General features: G+C 42.2%; 1 protein-coding gene across 1 annotated transcript in view; it reads left to right on the forward strand.

Moving 5' to 3' along the window:
- ddx27 (DEAD (Asp-Glu-Ala-Asp) box polypeptide 27) overlaps positions 1 to 18015 on the forward strand; it is a 56411-nt gene extending 38396 nt beyond the window's left edge. The window contains exons 9-21 of the mRNA XM_041205169.1: positions 1747 to 1897; positions 3915 to 4014; positions 4666 to 4807; positions 5986 to 6139; positions 7241 to 7322; positions 8012 to 8189; positions 9150 to 9256; positions 9809 to 9905; positions 10394 to 10488; positions 14093 to 14216; positions 14379 to 14475; positions 14912 to 14986; positions 16885 to 18015. Coding sequence (XP_041061103.1) covers positions 1747 to 1897; positions 3915 to 4014; positions 4666 to 4807; positions 5986 to 6139; positions 7241 to 7322; positions 8012 to 8189; positions 9150 to 9256; positions 9809 to 9905; positions 10394 to 10488; positions 14093 to 14216; positions 14379 to 14475; positions 14912 to 14986; positions 16885 to 16900 — 1418 coding nt within the window. The 3' untranslated portion in view covers positions 16901 to 18015. The remainder of the gene's footprint in view (positions 1 to 1746; positions 1898 to 3914; positions 4015 to 4665; positions 4808 to 5985; positions 6140 to 7240; positions 7323 to 8011; positions 8190 to 9149; positions 9257 to 9808; positions 9906 to 10393; positions 10489 to 14092; positions 14217 to 14378; positions 14476 to 14911; positions 14987 to 16884) is intronic.

An 18015-nucleotide genomic window follows, 5' to 3' on the forward strand; every position in this document is an offset into this window, starting at 1 on the left:
TCCAGGATTTTGACCCAGCAACAGTGAAGAAACGACGATATATTTCCAAGTTAGGATGATGAGTGACTTGGAGGGGATCTTCCAGATGGTGGTGTTCCCATGTATTTGTCACCCTTGTCCTTCTAGATGGTAGTGGTCGTAAGCTTGGAAGGCGCTGTCTAAGGAGTCTTGGTGAATTCCTGCAGAGCATCTTGTAGATGGTACACACTGCTTCCATTGTGCGCCAGTGGTGGGGGGAATGAATGTTTGTGAATGGGGCGCCATTCAAGCAGGCTACTTTGTCCTGAATAATGTCGAGCTTCTTGAGTATTGTTGGAGATGCACTCATCCAGGCAAATGGAGGGTATTCCATCACACTCCTGACTTGTGCCTTGTAGATGTTGGACAGGCTTTGGGGAGTCAGGAGGTGAGTTATTCACCTCAGGATTCCCAGCCTCTGACCTGCTCTTGTAGCCACAGCGTTTATATGGCTAGTCTAGCTTGGTTTCTGGTCAATGGTAACCCCCCCGGATATTGCATGTATACCCATCTGTGGTTCCTTAGGCAATGTTAACTGCTCTCTGCAATGATCCAGCAAGCCAGGGGCAGTTAGGGATGGGCAACAAATGCTGGCCTTGCCAGTGACACCCACATCCCACAAAAGAACAAAAAAAGAATGTGTACTTTAAGGTTTCGTATGTGTGGCTACTTTTGGATACGCATTTATGAGGAAAAAAAAGTGCCCCTTTTTTTTGGCAGTCAGAGCAGGAGCAGGCATAGCATATAGTCAGACTTCATTTTTTCCGAGCTCTGCTAAGGAAGGGCATATTGATCAAAAGCTGTGACGTCTCCCAGCAGAGGGAAAAGAAAATCGGCATCGGGTGGCTCTCTACGGAGACTCTGGCGACATGATGTCTTTGGCATGACTTACAAGTCTGTCCAAGCAGAGAAAGAGAGTATAAAAATAGAGGGAAACTTTACCCTAACACCCTATTCAAAGAAAATACAGTTATCACATAAGATTTTACAGTGTTTGTAGAATTATAAAATACTGGAGGATAGTGTCAGGGTTGGCACATTTGCCTAAGGTATGGTTAGCAATATAGAATATTTTAATGTAAATACTCTTCAAGTAATTTTAAAAGCTTATGCCCTTACTACATTTTTGCTTTTAATACAGAAATTCTACTGCAGCCGCCAAATTTCATTTTGCAATAGATCCTAGATAACAGCACATGATGGAAGGATTCTATAGTGGGATCTATGCTCCATGGGATACAAGGCAGTATAGAGGGTCTGGCTTTATTTTCTTGTATTAGTACACAATGACCTCTCAGTTTGCAATGCTTGGGACCCAGTGATTTCTGGATTTTGGAATTTTCTGGATTATAGAATGGTGTTAGAATGCCTAATCACAAGCTTGTGAACCCAGAAAAAACCATAGTTATAAATATTTACCTGAAACATAAAGCACAATGAAACATTATAAGACAGTAATATAAACTGTTTTACTTATCCAAATACTGTATATTCCATGTTTCCACTCCCAAAGTTCCATACTAAAATGATGTTTAGGGTCTGCTCAAAAATAATTTCAGATAACTGATGTTTCTGCACAATTGACTGGGGAGGTTACAGTGTAATTGTCTCCCAACAGTAAGAAAGAGGAATAAAGATAATGTAAGGTAGATAGGATGGGATGCTGTACTGTTGCCCTTTCATAGGAAAGCTTTAGATCCCTATCTGAAATGTCCTGTTTGCTTCCAGGTGGACTGGATGTAAAAACCCAGGAGGCATCTCTGAGAGCGGGACCCGATGTTCTCATTGCCACCCCTGGCCGACTGATTGATCACCTTCACAATTGTCCATCCTTTGACCTCAGCAGCATTGAGGTCCTTATTCTGGATGAAGCAGACAGGTGAGAAGAGACAGAGCAGCCTTGTCCATGGTTAAAGAAGTAAGAGGGAAGAGGCCACACTGTGTCTCGGATGGGTAAAGCTGAGGAGAGAATTGTCCCATAATGTCAGCGATTATGTGAATTCCAGATCTCTGTTTCAACTACACCAAACAACTGTTAATATCCTTTAGAAATCAAAAGTCTTAACAAAGCAAAACTTTAAAGCAAGTGGAGCAATTTATTTTGGATGTACAGCTCCCATTATTTACCCCATCCCTATTTGTCCCAGGTCATCACCAGAATGGACAAATGGCACTGAATATTTGTCATTCTCTCTTCAGATTCTTTCCTCTTGCCGAGGGTTAGACGCAGTGTTGCACCGCTCACTTCTTCTGTAAGCAACAGCATTTTTGCGACTGGGGATTTTTGCTGACTATGGGATGATACTCAGTAAGGTACCAATCTTCTCCAAGATGACCAGCCACATGCCTGCTTCATCAAGAGAGTGCCCTGGATTTGTCACACATCTTGCTGGTGGCCATCTTCTGAGTCGTCCTCTTGTTAGGATCATCTTCCTCTTTCGTCATTCCAAACTTCATGCACTTAAGACGGGTGACGTCCCGTACCTACACCAAACAATGCTGATGATACCCTCACTTAGTTTAGCTCGTCAGCTGAGGTGAGATGCCAGGGAATGCCCACTAGTGTGCGCTACCAGCTGCTGGGAGGCATAAGTGAGAGCTGAGGGACTGGGGGACACCAATAATCCTTACTCACGTTCAAATCCAGAATGTGTGGCTGATGATGACTCAGAGTACTAGCCCTGTCACACTAATCCCTGTAACTGTTTGTCAAAGTTGCTTACATGCATCATTGCCCATGCGGCTTAGCAATATTCCTTACACTTAGCAAAGTGGTGGAATTGGCGTTATTTTTCGGAGCTCACCGTCAGGGTCTGTTAAATGTTAACTGGCTATCGCGTAGAGCAAGCAAACAGTGTCCACATGAATTGGTCAGCATTTCTTTTTTCTGTTTTCGCCTCTTCCTGTATGGGATGTGGATTCATGTGTGCCCGCAACCCCTGGCACTTTAGCAAAGTGGCCATTTGCCACATACGAGCATGGACCTTGCAAACTGGCAACCATCAGGAGACATCACAACCAAACTCAACCATGTCTTCACCTGACATCCCCACACACACAGTTTGTAGTTGGGATAACTTAATCAGGAACGGGAACTCTGAGGGGCATTGAGGTCAATCGTAGCACTCCATTTGCACTCTTCCTGAGATTAGGTAGCTCAGCACAGACCAGGAATTGTTTCAGTCCAAATGGCTTAATTACATACTGTACTTGCCAAATGAACCTTGCATCTGTGATATTATAGAGTACTACTACACTCTCTAACCACTTCTCCATTTTGGATACTGGTGAGTGAGCTGGTTCCTCAGAAGACTGTAGCAAGAGCCAAGTCCGTGGAACCACAGGTGGCTCAGCTGTACAGGAGGAGAGGCGGAATGGTGGAAGTGCTATAGTAGGGGATTCCATAGCTCGGGGAGCAGACAGGCATTTCTGCGGTCATAGACGTGACTCCAGGATAGTATGTTATCTCCTTGGTGCCAGGGTCAGGGATGTCACAGAGCGGCTGCAGAGCGGAGGGTGAACAGCCAAAGGTCATGGTCCATATTGGGACCAATGACGTTGGTAAGAAAAGGGTTGAGGTCCTGAAAGCAGATTTTAGGGAGTTAGGGAGATAATTAAAAAGTTGGATTTCAAGAGCAGTAATCTCAGGATTTAACCACTCTTCCATTCAGGTTCTTATTGATTTTCACTGGCTTGTATCACCAACATTTTAAATTAAATTCTTGACTTTAAATCCATTCACCACTCTACTCCATCCTTATAACCTCTCCAGACCACTGCATTCCTCTGTTCAAGTTGCTGTAGATCCAGTATTTTATATAGGAAGAAATTGGTCAAATCTCTGAGTGAGGTTACTGATCAGTGCTGTTATGTCTGTCCCCCCTTTCCCTCTGCAGAATGCTGGATGAGTACTTTGAGGAACAAATGAAGGAGATAATTCGTCTTTGCTCCCACCAGCGACAGACAATGCTGTTCTCTGCCACCATGACTGATGAGGTATGTTGAGAGGCGTTGCTGTATAGTGGATGGAGAATTTCCGTCTTGTTGCAGGGCCAGATTGAGTGCTTGTTAGTTCGTACCTCCAAGTAGTTGAGGCTAGCAGTGACCTTCCAAAATAGATGCAGGGAGTGTCCCATCAGCTTTTTCCCTTGTATAAATCCCTCTTCATGGCTTTGATGCCCTTCCTAGGTAGTGCTCTCAAAGCAGGCATATTATTCCAGCACCGTCCTAAAGAAGCATTTGTATAGGTTTAGTATTACATCTTTGCTGATTTACTCTGTTAACTTTTTATAAAATCAAGGATCCAATATACATGTTTTTTTTTTCTTTCCACATTTGTGTTCCTGGATTTTTGAGCCTATCTTCTCTGCTACTCCTTGTAAGGTTTTACCATCTAGTGCATATTTCCTTTCTTTCTATGTCACCTCACATTTCAACACATTAAATTTCAATAGGCATCTATTGCAAGCAATATGACTTCCTGATGTCTCTTAACCAACTTCTTCGCAGTCCCTATTTTTTGTGTCACTGCAATTTTTGTAAAAAAATGCCCCATACCCAAGTATTAATCATTATATTAAAAAAAACTTGCATTTATAAAGCATTTTTCACAAGGTCAGGCATCCCTTTCTCTAAATTTTCCTGCAGGTGAAAGACCTGGCATCGGTGTCACTGAAGAATCCAATGCGAATCTTTGTGAACAGCAACACTGATGTAGCGCCATTCCTCCGTCAGGAATTCATCCGGATCCGCCCAAATCGTGAGGGGGACAGGGAAGCAATTGTTTCAGGTAAGTTTGGGATGTTTGAATTGTAGTGTAGCTTGTGCACTAACATGCTAGTACACAACGTGTGTACTCCATCTGACTCTTTGAATTTCTTTAGCACCTTTCATGACCTTCAGTAGCCCTGAAGAAGGGTCATACAGTCTCGAAACGTTAACTCCGTTTCTCTCTCCACAGCTGCTGCTAGACCTGCTGAGTTTTTCCAGCATTTTCTGTTTTTGTTCCATGACAGTGTGGCCTTTCAGGGTTCACTGAGTGCTTTTAAACCAACTTTAGCTCTAACTACAAAAACAAAATATCTCTCTGGACTACACTTCTTTGCAAGCAATGTAGACATCACATCTCCAGCTACTTATGTAGCTGTTTTATGGCTCTTGCCTCTCTGGCTGTTAACCCCTTCACTCAACATGGCCCCAACCTTTTAAATGTAATAGACTCCAACTTGATTTTCTTGCATTTATCCCATTTCCTACAGTTAAACTTTAATCTTCCCAGAACTAAACATTACCTCTCCAATATTAACATGAACCGTGAACTAGATATGCATCACAAGTCTAACTGGTTAGAAATAGATGTTCTGAGTTTAAAAGAAAAAGTTTTGAATTTACATAGCACCTTTCAGGACCTCATGACTGTACAAAGGGGCTTTACAACAATGAAGTATTTTTGAAGTGTAGTTGCTACTGTAATAACTTCTAGGCTGACACTCCAGTGCAGAATTGAGGATGTGCTGCATTGTCAGAGATCCCGTCTTTTGGATGAGAAGTTAAACCAAGGTCCCACCTGCTCTCTGAGATGAAGTAGAAGATCACACCGCACTATTCAAAGAACAGCACGAGAATTCTTCCTGTTGCCCTGACTAATATTTATCCCTCAACCAATAACACCAAAACAAATTATCTGGTCATTATCACTTTCTGTTTGATGGTCCTCCCTGTGCTTAAATTGAGTGTAAAAATGCTTTGGGAGGTCCTGAGGTCATGAAAGGTGCTTATTAAATGCAAGTCCATGTTTTTTTTTCCTCCTGCTTTCTTTCAATAGGAATTGTTATTGAACATGGGGAAGGAGTGATTAGAGGTTGTGTAGTTAATATGTTGTGGAGGAAGAGGGCCGTCGAATAAAACAGTGTGCTTGATCTGAGATTTTGCATTTGGATGAATAGATTTTCTTTCCTCCTCCTGTAGCTCTTCTGACACGTACATTCCAGGATCACGTCATGCTGTTTACACAGACTAAAAAGCAAGCTCATCGAATGCACATCCTTCTGGGGCTGATGGGACTGAAGGTTGGTGAGCTGCATGGTGACCTCTCTCAGACCCAGCGATTGGAGGCCCTTAGGTAAGGGAACCAACCATTTGAAAAGGTGATGTAAGATGCATAACTCATATTATCTTGTGTGGGTAAAGACACTGAACATTGTGGTAAGCCAGGCAGAACCAAAATTTCATTCTGAATCTGTGCTGAACAAACTTATCTCAGCTGAAGCATCTATTTGTTGGAGCATATTGACCTCTGTGCCCCTTGGTTAGGGTACACAAGTCAGCCTGGGTTCCTTCCTATTGATGGTTATTCATTGACCCACTGCTGAAAATTAAATGTGCCTAAATGTCAGATGGAGATAGGATCAGATTTGCCCTTGATGCTATCTGCACTGGAATAGTTGCTGACATGCACTGTCTGGATATACACTTGATGAATGAGGTATGAAGTATGAAAGGGCTGCCAGCATCCCTGGAACCATACCCCAAAAAGGCATTGGTGCCTTCAGAAGGGGAATGTAGGTAACAAATGTTCCTAATTTTAACCAGTCTTTGGGAGTACACATCACAACTCCATTATTGAATACTTGCTGCACTTCTCACTTACGATTCTGGTCCCAGATTTAGTGTGACACATGTGGGATTATAACTCCAGTATAACTCCCTTCATATTTTCAAATGCAGAGTTTGTTTAAGGAAATCAAAATCTAATGATGGTTCAATGGATAAAGTCAGTGTTTGGTGTGGTACTGAGACCTACAAACTAGGACAGTCCAGGCTGAGTCACTGGCCTGAGCTGAGTTAGGTAATCTCAGTCAATGCGACAGTTGGAGGAAGTGCAATTAACTTCAGGGACCTGGGGCTAGGAAGGGGAGTCAGGCAGGCTCCCAAGCCTGGAAATGCCCCCGTTTGGACAAGGCTATAATTCAATTCAATGTAAAATAGTTCTAGCACTTGCTTTCTATAGTTATACACTTTGAATATTTCCATTGGTGAGGGACAAAAAGGCAAATTTAAATTCAGTTTTTTATCCTGCTCTGCAAAAAGGTTTCTTTTGTACCGGGGTTCTGACCTCTTGATAAATATGGTCACTTCCTGGAGAGTGTTCCACTGCAGAAAAATGACAATAACAGCCTGATATTTACTGACTTATCCCTTGCCTTTGTATCCATGGTGACAGGCGCTTTAAGGATGAACAGATCGATATTCTTGTAGCCACTGATGTTGCTGCCAGAGGACTGGACATTGATGGGGTCAAAACGGTAAGTGACTTAGTAATTGTGTAGAGGGGTAATTGATAGGGGAATTAGTGATTTACGTGGAGGGATAGTTGTTGGAGATGTATTCTGTGCTAATATTATTCTTGGCCTGGTTGCCTAAAGGCACTTTTACACTAACAGTGCAGTTAACAATAGGCACCATGCTGCTACAATACTTGTCCTATCCTTGCGGGTCCAGGACCAAATTCTCAATAGTCATGTGAGCTGCTATTAGGCCTTTCCTTCTCTATAAGCAGCAGAGCTGCACTTCCAACCTCTTAGCTTCTGTACTCTGGCCTGCTGTCAGCCTTGATTAGTAGTGGGGCCACCAGCTAAGTTAAACCATAGGAGAATTGTGCATCCACGAAGAGTCTCTGTTAGAGCTGTGGCTCCTGTTTAAAACTACCTAAAAGGAGTTGGCTCATCTTTGTGATACGGTAAAGATCGCCCCAGGATTCTTATAATAGTTTGGGACCTGTACAAAAGAATGCAATTGAGGTGGGTGGTGAAATTCTGATGGATAGAACACTATAACAGAGATTCTGTTCCAGCGAGAATCTTTATAACTTAGAAACATGGTGAAAACTGATCTACAGCTGATAAGACACGAGAAAGTCTAGTCCTTAAATAAACTGACTGCTATTATATATTGGTTGGTATCATTAACAGTGTCTCTGTTCATTCTGAGCCAGGTGATAAACTTCACGATGCCCAACACTGTCAAGCACTATGTGCACAGAGTAGGCCGCACAGCACGAGCAGGCCGCAGGGGACGATCTGTCTCCCTTGTTGGCGAAATGGAAAGGAAAATGTTGAAAGAGATTGTGAAGAAAGCCAAAACTGAAGTGAAAGCTCGTGTCATTCCACAAGGTGAGAGCTGACAGGGAAACTGTTCTTGAATTGGTTATAAAGCCACTGGCCCATTGCTGTGGGAACCTCTGGATCTCCTGCTTGCTCTTGTCGGGCACTGTACTGCTCCTGATCACCATCCAGTTACTTCTGCTGGAAAGTTGTGTGTGTGTGGGGTTATCCGATAAGGAATGGGTTTGGCTCTGATAGCCTCTTAGTAAGATAACCTGCTGACCTTACTGTCTAAATCACACATGAAGAATGATCATTGGGGTAAGGTGCTGAAGGATAGTTGGTGCTTGTGAAGCCAGAGCTCAGCATGATTTAGTGCGCGCTGGAAAGGAGGGGGCAAATTGTACAGCTCGCATTAGCAATGGGCTGAATGGGTTCATATGTTGTAATTCTTTTGACTTTGTAAATTGGTATGGGAGAGGAAGTTAATTTTAAGCACAGAATTTACAGAGCAAGACTCATCATCTATACCCTCGCTAGGAATCAAACGATGATTGCACTTATCCTTCTGTTTAAACAGGAATTCTCATCAGTGCAGCTGACTTGCTAATGACTGTCCTTTCATATTAAAACAGCTCCTTTGCACTCAGTAACTCCTCATAACCATTCCTCTTCACTATCTGTTCTGTAAGAAAATGAAATAAAATTGGCAGGATTGACCTTTACCTTTGTGGAATTTACTACAGTTGGTCTCAATGCCCCTGTGGGCTTAAGAGGGGGTAAAAAAAGGACAGAGTTGCTGCAAACTGTGGCTGGAGTGAGGGCAGCCTCCAACAGATGAATAACTTCTATTATTCGTTGTCCAGGCTCATCATTGTAAAATTGTTCCTTGACAAGATGATGGAGGGCTGGTGATTTATTGTACCCAATAAAAATAGCACCTCCAGGAAAGGGCGGTGTTAGGAATGCTACATGGATTGTTGTTCTGTAAGCGACCTCCTGCTAATGCCCTGGTCCATGTCTTCACAGAGGTGGTGATGAAGTTCCGGGACAAGATCGAGAAACTGGAAAAGGAAATCTATGCGGTGCTGCAGCTAGAAAAGGAGGAGAAAATGCTGCAGCGATCAGAGGCTCAGGTATGTGGCATATTACCTTGAGTATTACCTCACTTTACAGGTTGGGGTTCGCTGTTAACATTGAAGTGTTGAGGGTGGCCCACAGGATGATCAAACACTGGAAACGTTCATCACAGCACATCAGTAGGTAATGACTTCTACCAGAGTTGACAGTAATATTAAAAATTTGCTTTTTTAAAAATAAATTTCATATGTTAAGTAATGGCGAGCTTTCTGTTTCATGATATACCCATTGAGGATAGATTCAAACCCTGATGCACTGTGTTAAAGGGAGTCAGTGCCAAAAGGTTATTACTTTATCCTGGTTATGATTAAGTCAAGAAATGTATCAACCAGTAGGAGCATTTCTGTCATAGTTTTTACTCCCATTATCCCAAATTACTGTGGAACCCAGTGGTTTAGTTCATAATTTGCAGTAAGTAGAGTGGGATGGAGAGTTATAGCAGTGTTTTGTTGGTAACCTACACTGGGGACGGCGGGAATAGCACTGCCGTTACCTGTGATATTGCAGTCAGCAGGCGTGTATTCATCCTGATTTACTGTTTGTTACAGATTAACACTGCCAAAAACAAACTGCAGAAGGATAGTGAAGAGACAAGACTGGAGCGCAGCTGGTTTCAAACCAGAGAGGAACGGAAGAAAGAGAAGGGTGAGCTTCATTCTGGACAGCATGCGGCTCTCTAGGAGCCTGTAGGATGGCACAGCATGGAGATGTCTAGTTCATGCAGTGATAAATGACTGCCTATCATACAATCTGGGAGAGGGGGGGAGCATCCCAAGGTGAATGCTTAACTCATTTGTATGACCATCCACTATTGTAACAAAGTGTGAACCTGTTTATTTAAATAGGTAAATGCCTCTGTTAAAATAGTGACCTAGGAAATGTTATGCAGATGCATTGTGCTTCAATGCACAAATACCACAAACACTAATAGAAACTGCTTTTGGCAACTCCTCAGGTTGAATAACATTCTTGCACCAGTGGTGGTATAGCTCTGCCATCTCTGGACAAAGTGTAATTACATCTTTACAAATTTACATAGGCAGTTCCCATTATATGTGAACATAGAAATTGGTCATGATAAAAGTTGACAGGAATAGAAAATAGATATGTTCATTGCAATTTTTTAAATACAGTTGCAAAGGCTCTGCAGGAGTTCGAGGTCACCTTGAGAGGCAAAAAGAAGAGAAAATTGTTCATGGAAAATATTAAGAAAAAGGGAGAGATGACGGTGAGTACCAGTCAGTATTTTGGGGAATTTACTGTACCCACATATTAAATTATTCTGGAGTGTTATCATTGTTGATAAAACATGCAAGAAATATGGAAGTTCAAACCTCTCTAATGGCTGACTAAATGTAAATGTAGTTGTTTGGTAGTACAGAACTTGAATATTGCTGAAAAAAAGAGACATGTCAAAGCTTTTCACCTTGTACTCATCACAAGAATACCAAATAAAGGGAAAACAACAATTTATACTGTATGGGAAGAGAGTGCTGATTGTTTGGCAAGTGGACTCTGATTGGTAGAGGCATTGCCATGGAGAATGCACTAGTGATGGTGACTGACAGTTAACTGCCAAGCATTGTTTGAAATTTAAACCAGGCAGCTTGACCCTAATTGGCTGAAGCATTGCCCTGAGGAATGAGTCAACGAATGGCTGTCACTTATTTTGTTAGCTGAAACAGACACAATCTGTGTACATGTTCTTTCTGTCTGCAAAGAACAGGGCCCTGTGTATTAATATATGTAGCTTCCGGTACATGTAAATATGCCACACTGCGAGCCGACTGACAATATTAAATTGGTGTCCAATCACGGAATCGCATCTAATGTTGGACTCTGTGTTTTGAGTTTGGCAAGCACGGGCTGGTTGGGTACGGTCTGTATCCTGCCCGTTGTGAACAGCAGCTGGGTCATGCTGTTTGATATGATCCGCCAGTCTTTGGGACATACGGCCTACATACCTAGCATCACACTGGCACTGAAATTCAGATATTAGTATATAATAATATTATATAATTATATAATAATATAATTATACAATAAAATTAGTAGTTACGTGGAAAAATGTGGGTTGATAAGGAAGAGCCAGCATGGATTTATATAGGGGAAATAGTGTTTAAATAACTTGCTGGAGTTTTTTGAAGAGGCAACAGAAATGTTTGATGCAGGTAATGCTGTTGATGTGGTGTACATGGACTTTCAAAAGGCATTCGATACAGTGCCGTACAACAGACTTGAGAGAAAAGTTATAGTTCAGTGGACAGTAGCAACGCTGATACAAAATTGACTGAGGGATAGGAAGCAGAGAGTAATGGTCAATGGATATTTTTCAGGCTGGAAGAAGGTTTGTAGTGGAGTTCCCCACAGGTCAGTATTGAGACCCTTGCTTTTCCTGAAATATACTAATGATCTAGATCTTGGTGTGCAGGGGACAATTTCAAAGTTTGTGGATGGTACGAAACTTGGAAGCATCATAAACTGTAAGGAGGACAGTGTAGAACTTAAAAAGGACAGAGACAAGTTGGTGGAGTAGACAGATAGGTGGTAGATGAAGTTCAATGCAGAGAAGTGTGAGGTGATGCATTTTGGTAGGAAGAACAAGGAGAGGCAATATAAAATAAGGGGTACAATTCTTAAGGGGGTGCAGGAACAGAAGGACCTGGGTGTATATGTGCATAGATCATTGAGGGCGGCAGGAGAGATGGAGAGAGCAGTTAATAAAGTATACAGTATTCTAGGCTTTATCAATAGAGGCATAGAGTACAAGAGCAAGGAGATTATGATGAGATTATATAAGACACTAGTTAGACCTCAGCTGGAGTATTGTGAACAGTTCTGGGCGTCACACTATAGGAAGTGTGTGAATGTATGGGAGAGAGTGCAGAAGAGGTTTACAAGAATGGTTCCAGGGATAAGAAACTTCAGTTATGAAGATAGGTTGGAACTATCCTTCTTAGAGAGGAGAAGGCTAAGAGGCGATTTGATAGAGGTGTCCAAAATCAGGAGAGGACTGGATAGAGTAGATAGGGAGAAACTGTTCCCACTCCTAAAAGGGTCGACAATGAGAGGGCACAGATTTAAAATGATTTGCAAAAGAAGCAAATGTGATGTGAGAAAAAAAGTTTTCACACGGCAAGTGGTTTGAGAGTGGAATGCGCTGCTGGAAAGTGTAGTGGAGGCAGGTTCAATCGAGGCATTCAAGAGGGTATTGGACGATTCTTTGAATAGAAACAATGTGCAGGGGTATGGGGAAAAGGCAGGAGAATGGCACTAATCCATAATGCTTGTTTGGAGAGCCGGTGCAGGAACGATGGGCCAAATGGCCTCCTTCTGCACTGTAACAATTCTGAGATTCTGTGCTACCACATTACTCATTTGTCTGATAGGCAGAACATCTGCCTTTTTGGCTTGACAACAGCATCCTGTTAGTGGTGCATACCGCTCGTGTTGCTACTGCATAGTAGCAGTGTGAAACAGCTAGCTTTACCTGTTGCTCAAAATTTTGAGATACCTTGCCCTTCCAGCTAATCTGAGGTAGACTGGATACTGTTCAGGGCCAAAAGTGGCGGCCTGAAGCCCACTCCGGAGTTTGCACAAAATACAGTATGAAATCATCTGATCAGGGTAACCATTATCCCGCAGGATGTTTTTGATGTGCCCTATTTCAGCATCAAGCTCGCATAGTGAGCGTATGGCCTGAGCCCTGTTTACAAGGTTGCCGGTAAGACCAACCTCATAGCATGTGGAACTGTAAGAATCTCAACCAGTATTTTGACCAGTGAAGGTAGATTTGCGGTAGACCGTGGTAGAGAACCCCCGGCAGATTTTTCAACTAGTACGTAAAGGAAGTCCACTTGCCAACCAATCCACACTCTCTTCTCATACAGTATAAATTGTTGTTTTCCGCCTTATGTTGATATTCCTGCTAAGTGTCCTGATGAGTGCAAGATGAAAAGCTTTGACATGTTTCTTTTTTCAGTAATACTCAAATGTAAAGGTGCTTACTAAAATTTGCAGTCTAGGGCAACCTAGATTTAATCCCAGATCTCTGCTGAGGTATCTAATCTCAACCACAACAGCAAATATGGGTATATACTGTTGCCCTCAGTAATTTGGGATTGGAGGAATAGAAAAAAATCAGCTAAGATTCTTGCTCCTGATCATTATTCAGTGAATCTTATTGGGAGTGTATGTGTATTGATGTCAGGTATTAATCTCAGGGTTATTCCCAGTGCCAGGCTCATTGGAGGTAAGGAAGAAAAATAGTGTAATGAGGTGAAGTCATCTCACTCATGTCAGTCAAGATTATCTATAGATCACTATAAGATTAATAGAAGATGAAGAACCTTGAAGAAAGGAGGATTTCATATTCCTAGAGCATTGGGGATGTCTTCATTAACCTAATGGAACCAGAGCTGTTGTGGAGAAGGCCTATAGAGCAGAGTATTTGATCTAGATATATTTTTATGGGAATGAAGAAGTTAGCTACATATAAGTAATGGGACTATAGAATTTGAGCAATGTGGGATTTTACAGACCAGGGGACATGGAAACTGAGAGCAACACCATTTGGGTGATCCTCAGTTGTTTTCTTTCTCTCCCCTTCCTTTTTTGTGGAAGTGCCTTGACATCCACTGCACACATCCCTACAGTGACATGGGCAATGTCAGGGATGTTCTGTTGAGGGGATAGTGGTGGTAAACCCATCTCATTAACTCTATGACCCTCAGTGGCAGTGTGGCCTTAAAAACATTGGCTTCAGGTGACTCCTGTGAGTGAGGTTGTGGTGCATTGCAGCAGGTTTGGTGATTTCCTCTCATTTGCTTCAGGCGGAAGAGAGAACGCAGTTTGAAATCATGAAATCGCAGATGTACGCAGAACGCATCGCTAAGCGAGGTCGTAGGCCAAAGAGAGCAAGAGTGATGCCGGAGGATGAGCCAAAGGCTGCAGCAGGTGGGTGAACTATCCATTTGGTGTGGGCAATACCAGAGTGAAATGTATTTCTGATCCAAATACACTTTTGCTGTGAGACTAAATGGATTGCTCTTATTTAATGGTGTGGTTAAAAAGATGTTTATATGTTGAACAAAGTACTTTAATTTTCTTTATCCTAAGGGAATAAAAAGAACAAAACAAACAAATCAAAGAAGTCTGTGTTTGATGAAGAATTAACAAACACAAGTCAGAAGGCCCTTAAACAGTACAGAGCTGGGTAAGTAGTGTCATAGTGTTGACTATGTAGTTGGATAGGTGCATTGAGACCATTTTTATTGGGGGGGATCATCTAGCAGGATGTGAGGATAGTGCATTTTGGGGTGGGGTGGGGGCATGTAGTTGGATGGGAGGGGGAGGGTAGAAACACTCAGCATGCGGGTAGAGCTCCAGTGGGAAATGTAGCTGAGTTAGAGGCTAGCAAACCACCATTACATTGGAAGGTGTGCTATGTTTCTAACTGTATAGGTGAGAGGCTCCCTTTGCATACAACTGGGGTCAGAAGATGGCACTCCTGTAGTTGATGTTCAGCTATGGTCAGAGGGTGGCTTCCTTATGAGCAGACACTCTGAAAAGCTTTCTTGAATGTATAACAATGCTCTGCCACCTGCTTTACATTCAGTATCTGGATTCATTGTATCTTGGTTTCTCTGCAGGCCATCCTTTGAAGACCGAAAGAGGCTAGGAATAACCCAGCACAGGAAAGGTGGTGCCTTTAAATCCAAGTCCAGGTAAATGTTTCTGCTGTAACACAAATGGTTATTACTGTGTGGTCCTCCTGGGAATTGGAGAGGGCTGCCTTTGCAACAAGCCTGGTTACGTTCAGGAAACCTGTCTACAGCCCACCCCTCCCTCACAGCATTGTGGGTGCACCTGCAGCGGTTCAAGAAGGAGGCTCACCACCACTTTCTCTAGGGCAATTAGGAATGGGCAATAAATGCTAGCCCAGCCAGCGAGCCCCACATCTTAACAAAGGAATAATAATTTTTTAAAAAGACCCTTCAGATTAATACAGGAAGTGATCAGGTTGGGTTGCATGCTTTGGTCTTTCCGGTCCACCAACACTAAAACTCATCACCCAAGGCCCCATCTTTCACGTGTGAAGCTAGTCACCTTGATAGTTTATTCTACTCCACTGGGGGCTTCACAGTTGAGCCCAGTCCTGTCCTTTTTTGCCATCCACAAAACTGCAGTTTACCAGCAGGGATCTGAACAAAGAGCCATGGCCAATTGTTCTCCCACATTACAACAGTAATAACGCTTTAGATGTACTTCATTGGCTGTAAAGTGTTTTGGGACATACTGTGGTTGTGGAGGTGTTATGTAAATGCAAGTTCATTTTTTTTTCCCCTCTAACTCTCCCCTACTCCCTCACTCAACAGAGCTCAATGCCAAATATCGTGATCCAGCTGAGATCAGTTAACACAAATCTGGTATCATGCACTTTTTATTGTGTATAGCTTAGTGGTGGTGACTTTTCTAATGGTATAATTGAGCATTGGATAATACACTCAACTTTTTTGAAAAATTCTGCAATTTCCTTCTCTCCCCTTAATGGTATTAATGTTGGTGTCAGTCATCACTCTCTGGTACCTCACCCAAGTGGCACTTGTGTGAAAGAGTAGCACAAACTGCAGTACCTAATGGGCTAGAGTGGTTAAAGGCAGGCTGCTGCTTATATATCATTTAAAAGGGATCTCTTGAGTAAATGGTCAAGATTGATTCTTTTTAATTGTGACCCAGAAGCTTTCCCTCTCTCCCTGAGAGTTAAAGCGAAAAGCTCAAGTACTTCCTGCATCTTGTCAAATGCAGCGATGAATTTACTCATTAAAAAGACTTCTTTACACAAATGGTTTCTGACCATTTTCCATTGGAATTTCCTTGGGTTCTCCGACTGTCTTCTGGAGGATCAGTACTGGTTACCTGCAGTTTCTGCTGAAGAAGCAACAGATCAGGAAGCTCTCTTGGGAATGTTATCCCATTTTGTTTTTGATTGTGGGAAAGTTGTATTTTTGAGTTGTTTGAAGGAGCCACTACAGTTGGCCACTTGCCCATAGGTTCAGCATCACTGTTAAAACAGCACTGCACTGGACTAGCAGTCCAAACCATGAGAGTTGAAAACCCACCATGGCAGCCTGCAAAATAAAATTCAATACATTTTTGGGCTTGCACCAGAAAAATGACCCTGAAAACAGCAGGATTATTGGCAATTCCCAACTGGTTCACGTATGTCCATCAGAGAGGGACCTGACTCTCCCAAGTGGTGTGGCCAACAATGTGACTCCAGACCTACACTCTATATGATTGGTTCCTGATGCCCTCAGGTTGGCTTGGGTGGGGCACTTCATATTGTCTTACATGGTGTTGCTCACGTACCAAGAACGAATAATAAAATCTGCACACTCCTGAGTTTGTCATTGTCAGTATTGTTTTGAAACAAGGAATGTTTCACGTTCTTCAAACCATGACTTTGTCTTCAATATTGAGGTCAAGCATTTAACACTATAGCTATTCTTCTGCTTTATCTCTCCAGCTGCTGTTACCCATTTCCCTGAAGCCTTGACAATCAGCTGTTTTCATGTTAAAAGTGGTATACGTGTGGATTGAATAACGTGCTTGTGTGTTTCAGGTACAAGAGGAGATGAGCCCTGACAGTAAAGCTACTGGAGAGATTTATGAAACTACATTTCAAGAGCGGATACCTCTAGTCAGTCTGTAACTTTCACAAATGTGCCACATTTTATTAAGGAGACTGATTTATATATTAGACCCTGGGAGAATCCCTATAAGAACTTCATCCGTTGAGATTTACACCTTTTCATCATTTTAAGATCAAATAGAACAATCCCAGGCTCTCAACTTCCATTCACTAAATAGTGTTTACTATGGGTTCAGTGCTTTCTGGCTATGCGGGACTCACGGACGTGCAGGAATACTGCATTATAATGTGAAACAGTGTTTCTCAATTTTCAACTATTTTTGTATCCTTTAATTCACATTCACCACTTTCTGTTCAATTATGGGCAATGAGATGCTTTTTAATAATCTCTATTCAGTGACACACAATTTCTGCTGCTGATTCGAGGAATGTGGCATTCAGTACAGACCTTCCTCAAATAACGTATCAGCAAAATCTCATGAAGCAGCTGGCATATTTCTGCAATGGTTTTAATTTTGATCCAAATAGCATAGGAGACCATGGTTAAACCAGTTTACAAATGTTAGGAAGTGAAATATCTGCTGAGGTTAGGAAAGAAGAAACTGGCCAGACATCCTCCTCCCTATTGTTACTCAGTGACACTTTCCAGTGGTGTACATATATGGGTGGCTATTGAAGACAGGATCAGGCTTGTTCATGAGGCACCTTGTGATTAAGTCATGAACAAAAGGAACTATACTGCTGCTTGGGTAATGTAAAAGCAGGTGGTATAGGTGGAATCATTTCTCAACAAGAAGGTAACCCGGCCTTGACCAGTATGTTGTATTACATAAAACATCTCACTTGTCAAGCTTACCTAAAACTGTTTGCAGTAGATTGAACAGAAGAAATCAGACTGAAAGCTGCCATATTGCTTTGTGATTGTATAGCCTATTTGAAACAGTTTTTTGAATCTAAAGCACTATTTATTAGAAGAATGGACCCTCACATTCTTGGATCAGTTTTTTGTTTATTCCTTAAGGATAGTGGAGGTTGTGTTAACATGTTCTGTACAAACCTGCTCGATTTCTAATAAAAGCTAAAAGAATTGTATTGACAAAA

This window comes from Carcharodon carcharias, chromosome 14 (genome assembly GCF_017639515.1).
Source record: "Carcharodon carcharias isolate sCarCar2 chromosome 14, sCarCar2.pri, whole genome shotgun sequence".
Lineage (NCBI taxonomy): Eukaryota > Metazoa > Chordata > Chondrichthyes > Lamniformes > Lamnidae > Carcharodon > Carcharodon carcharias.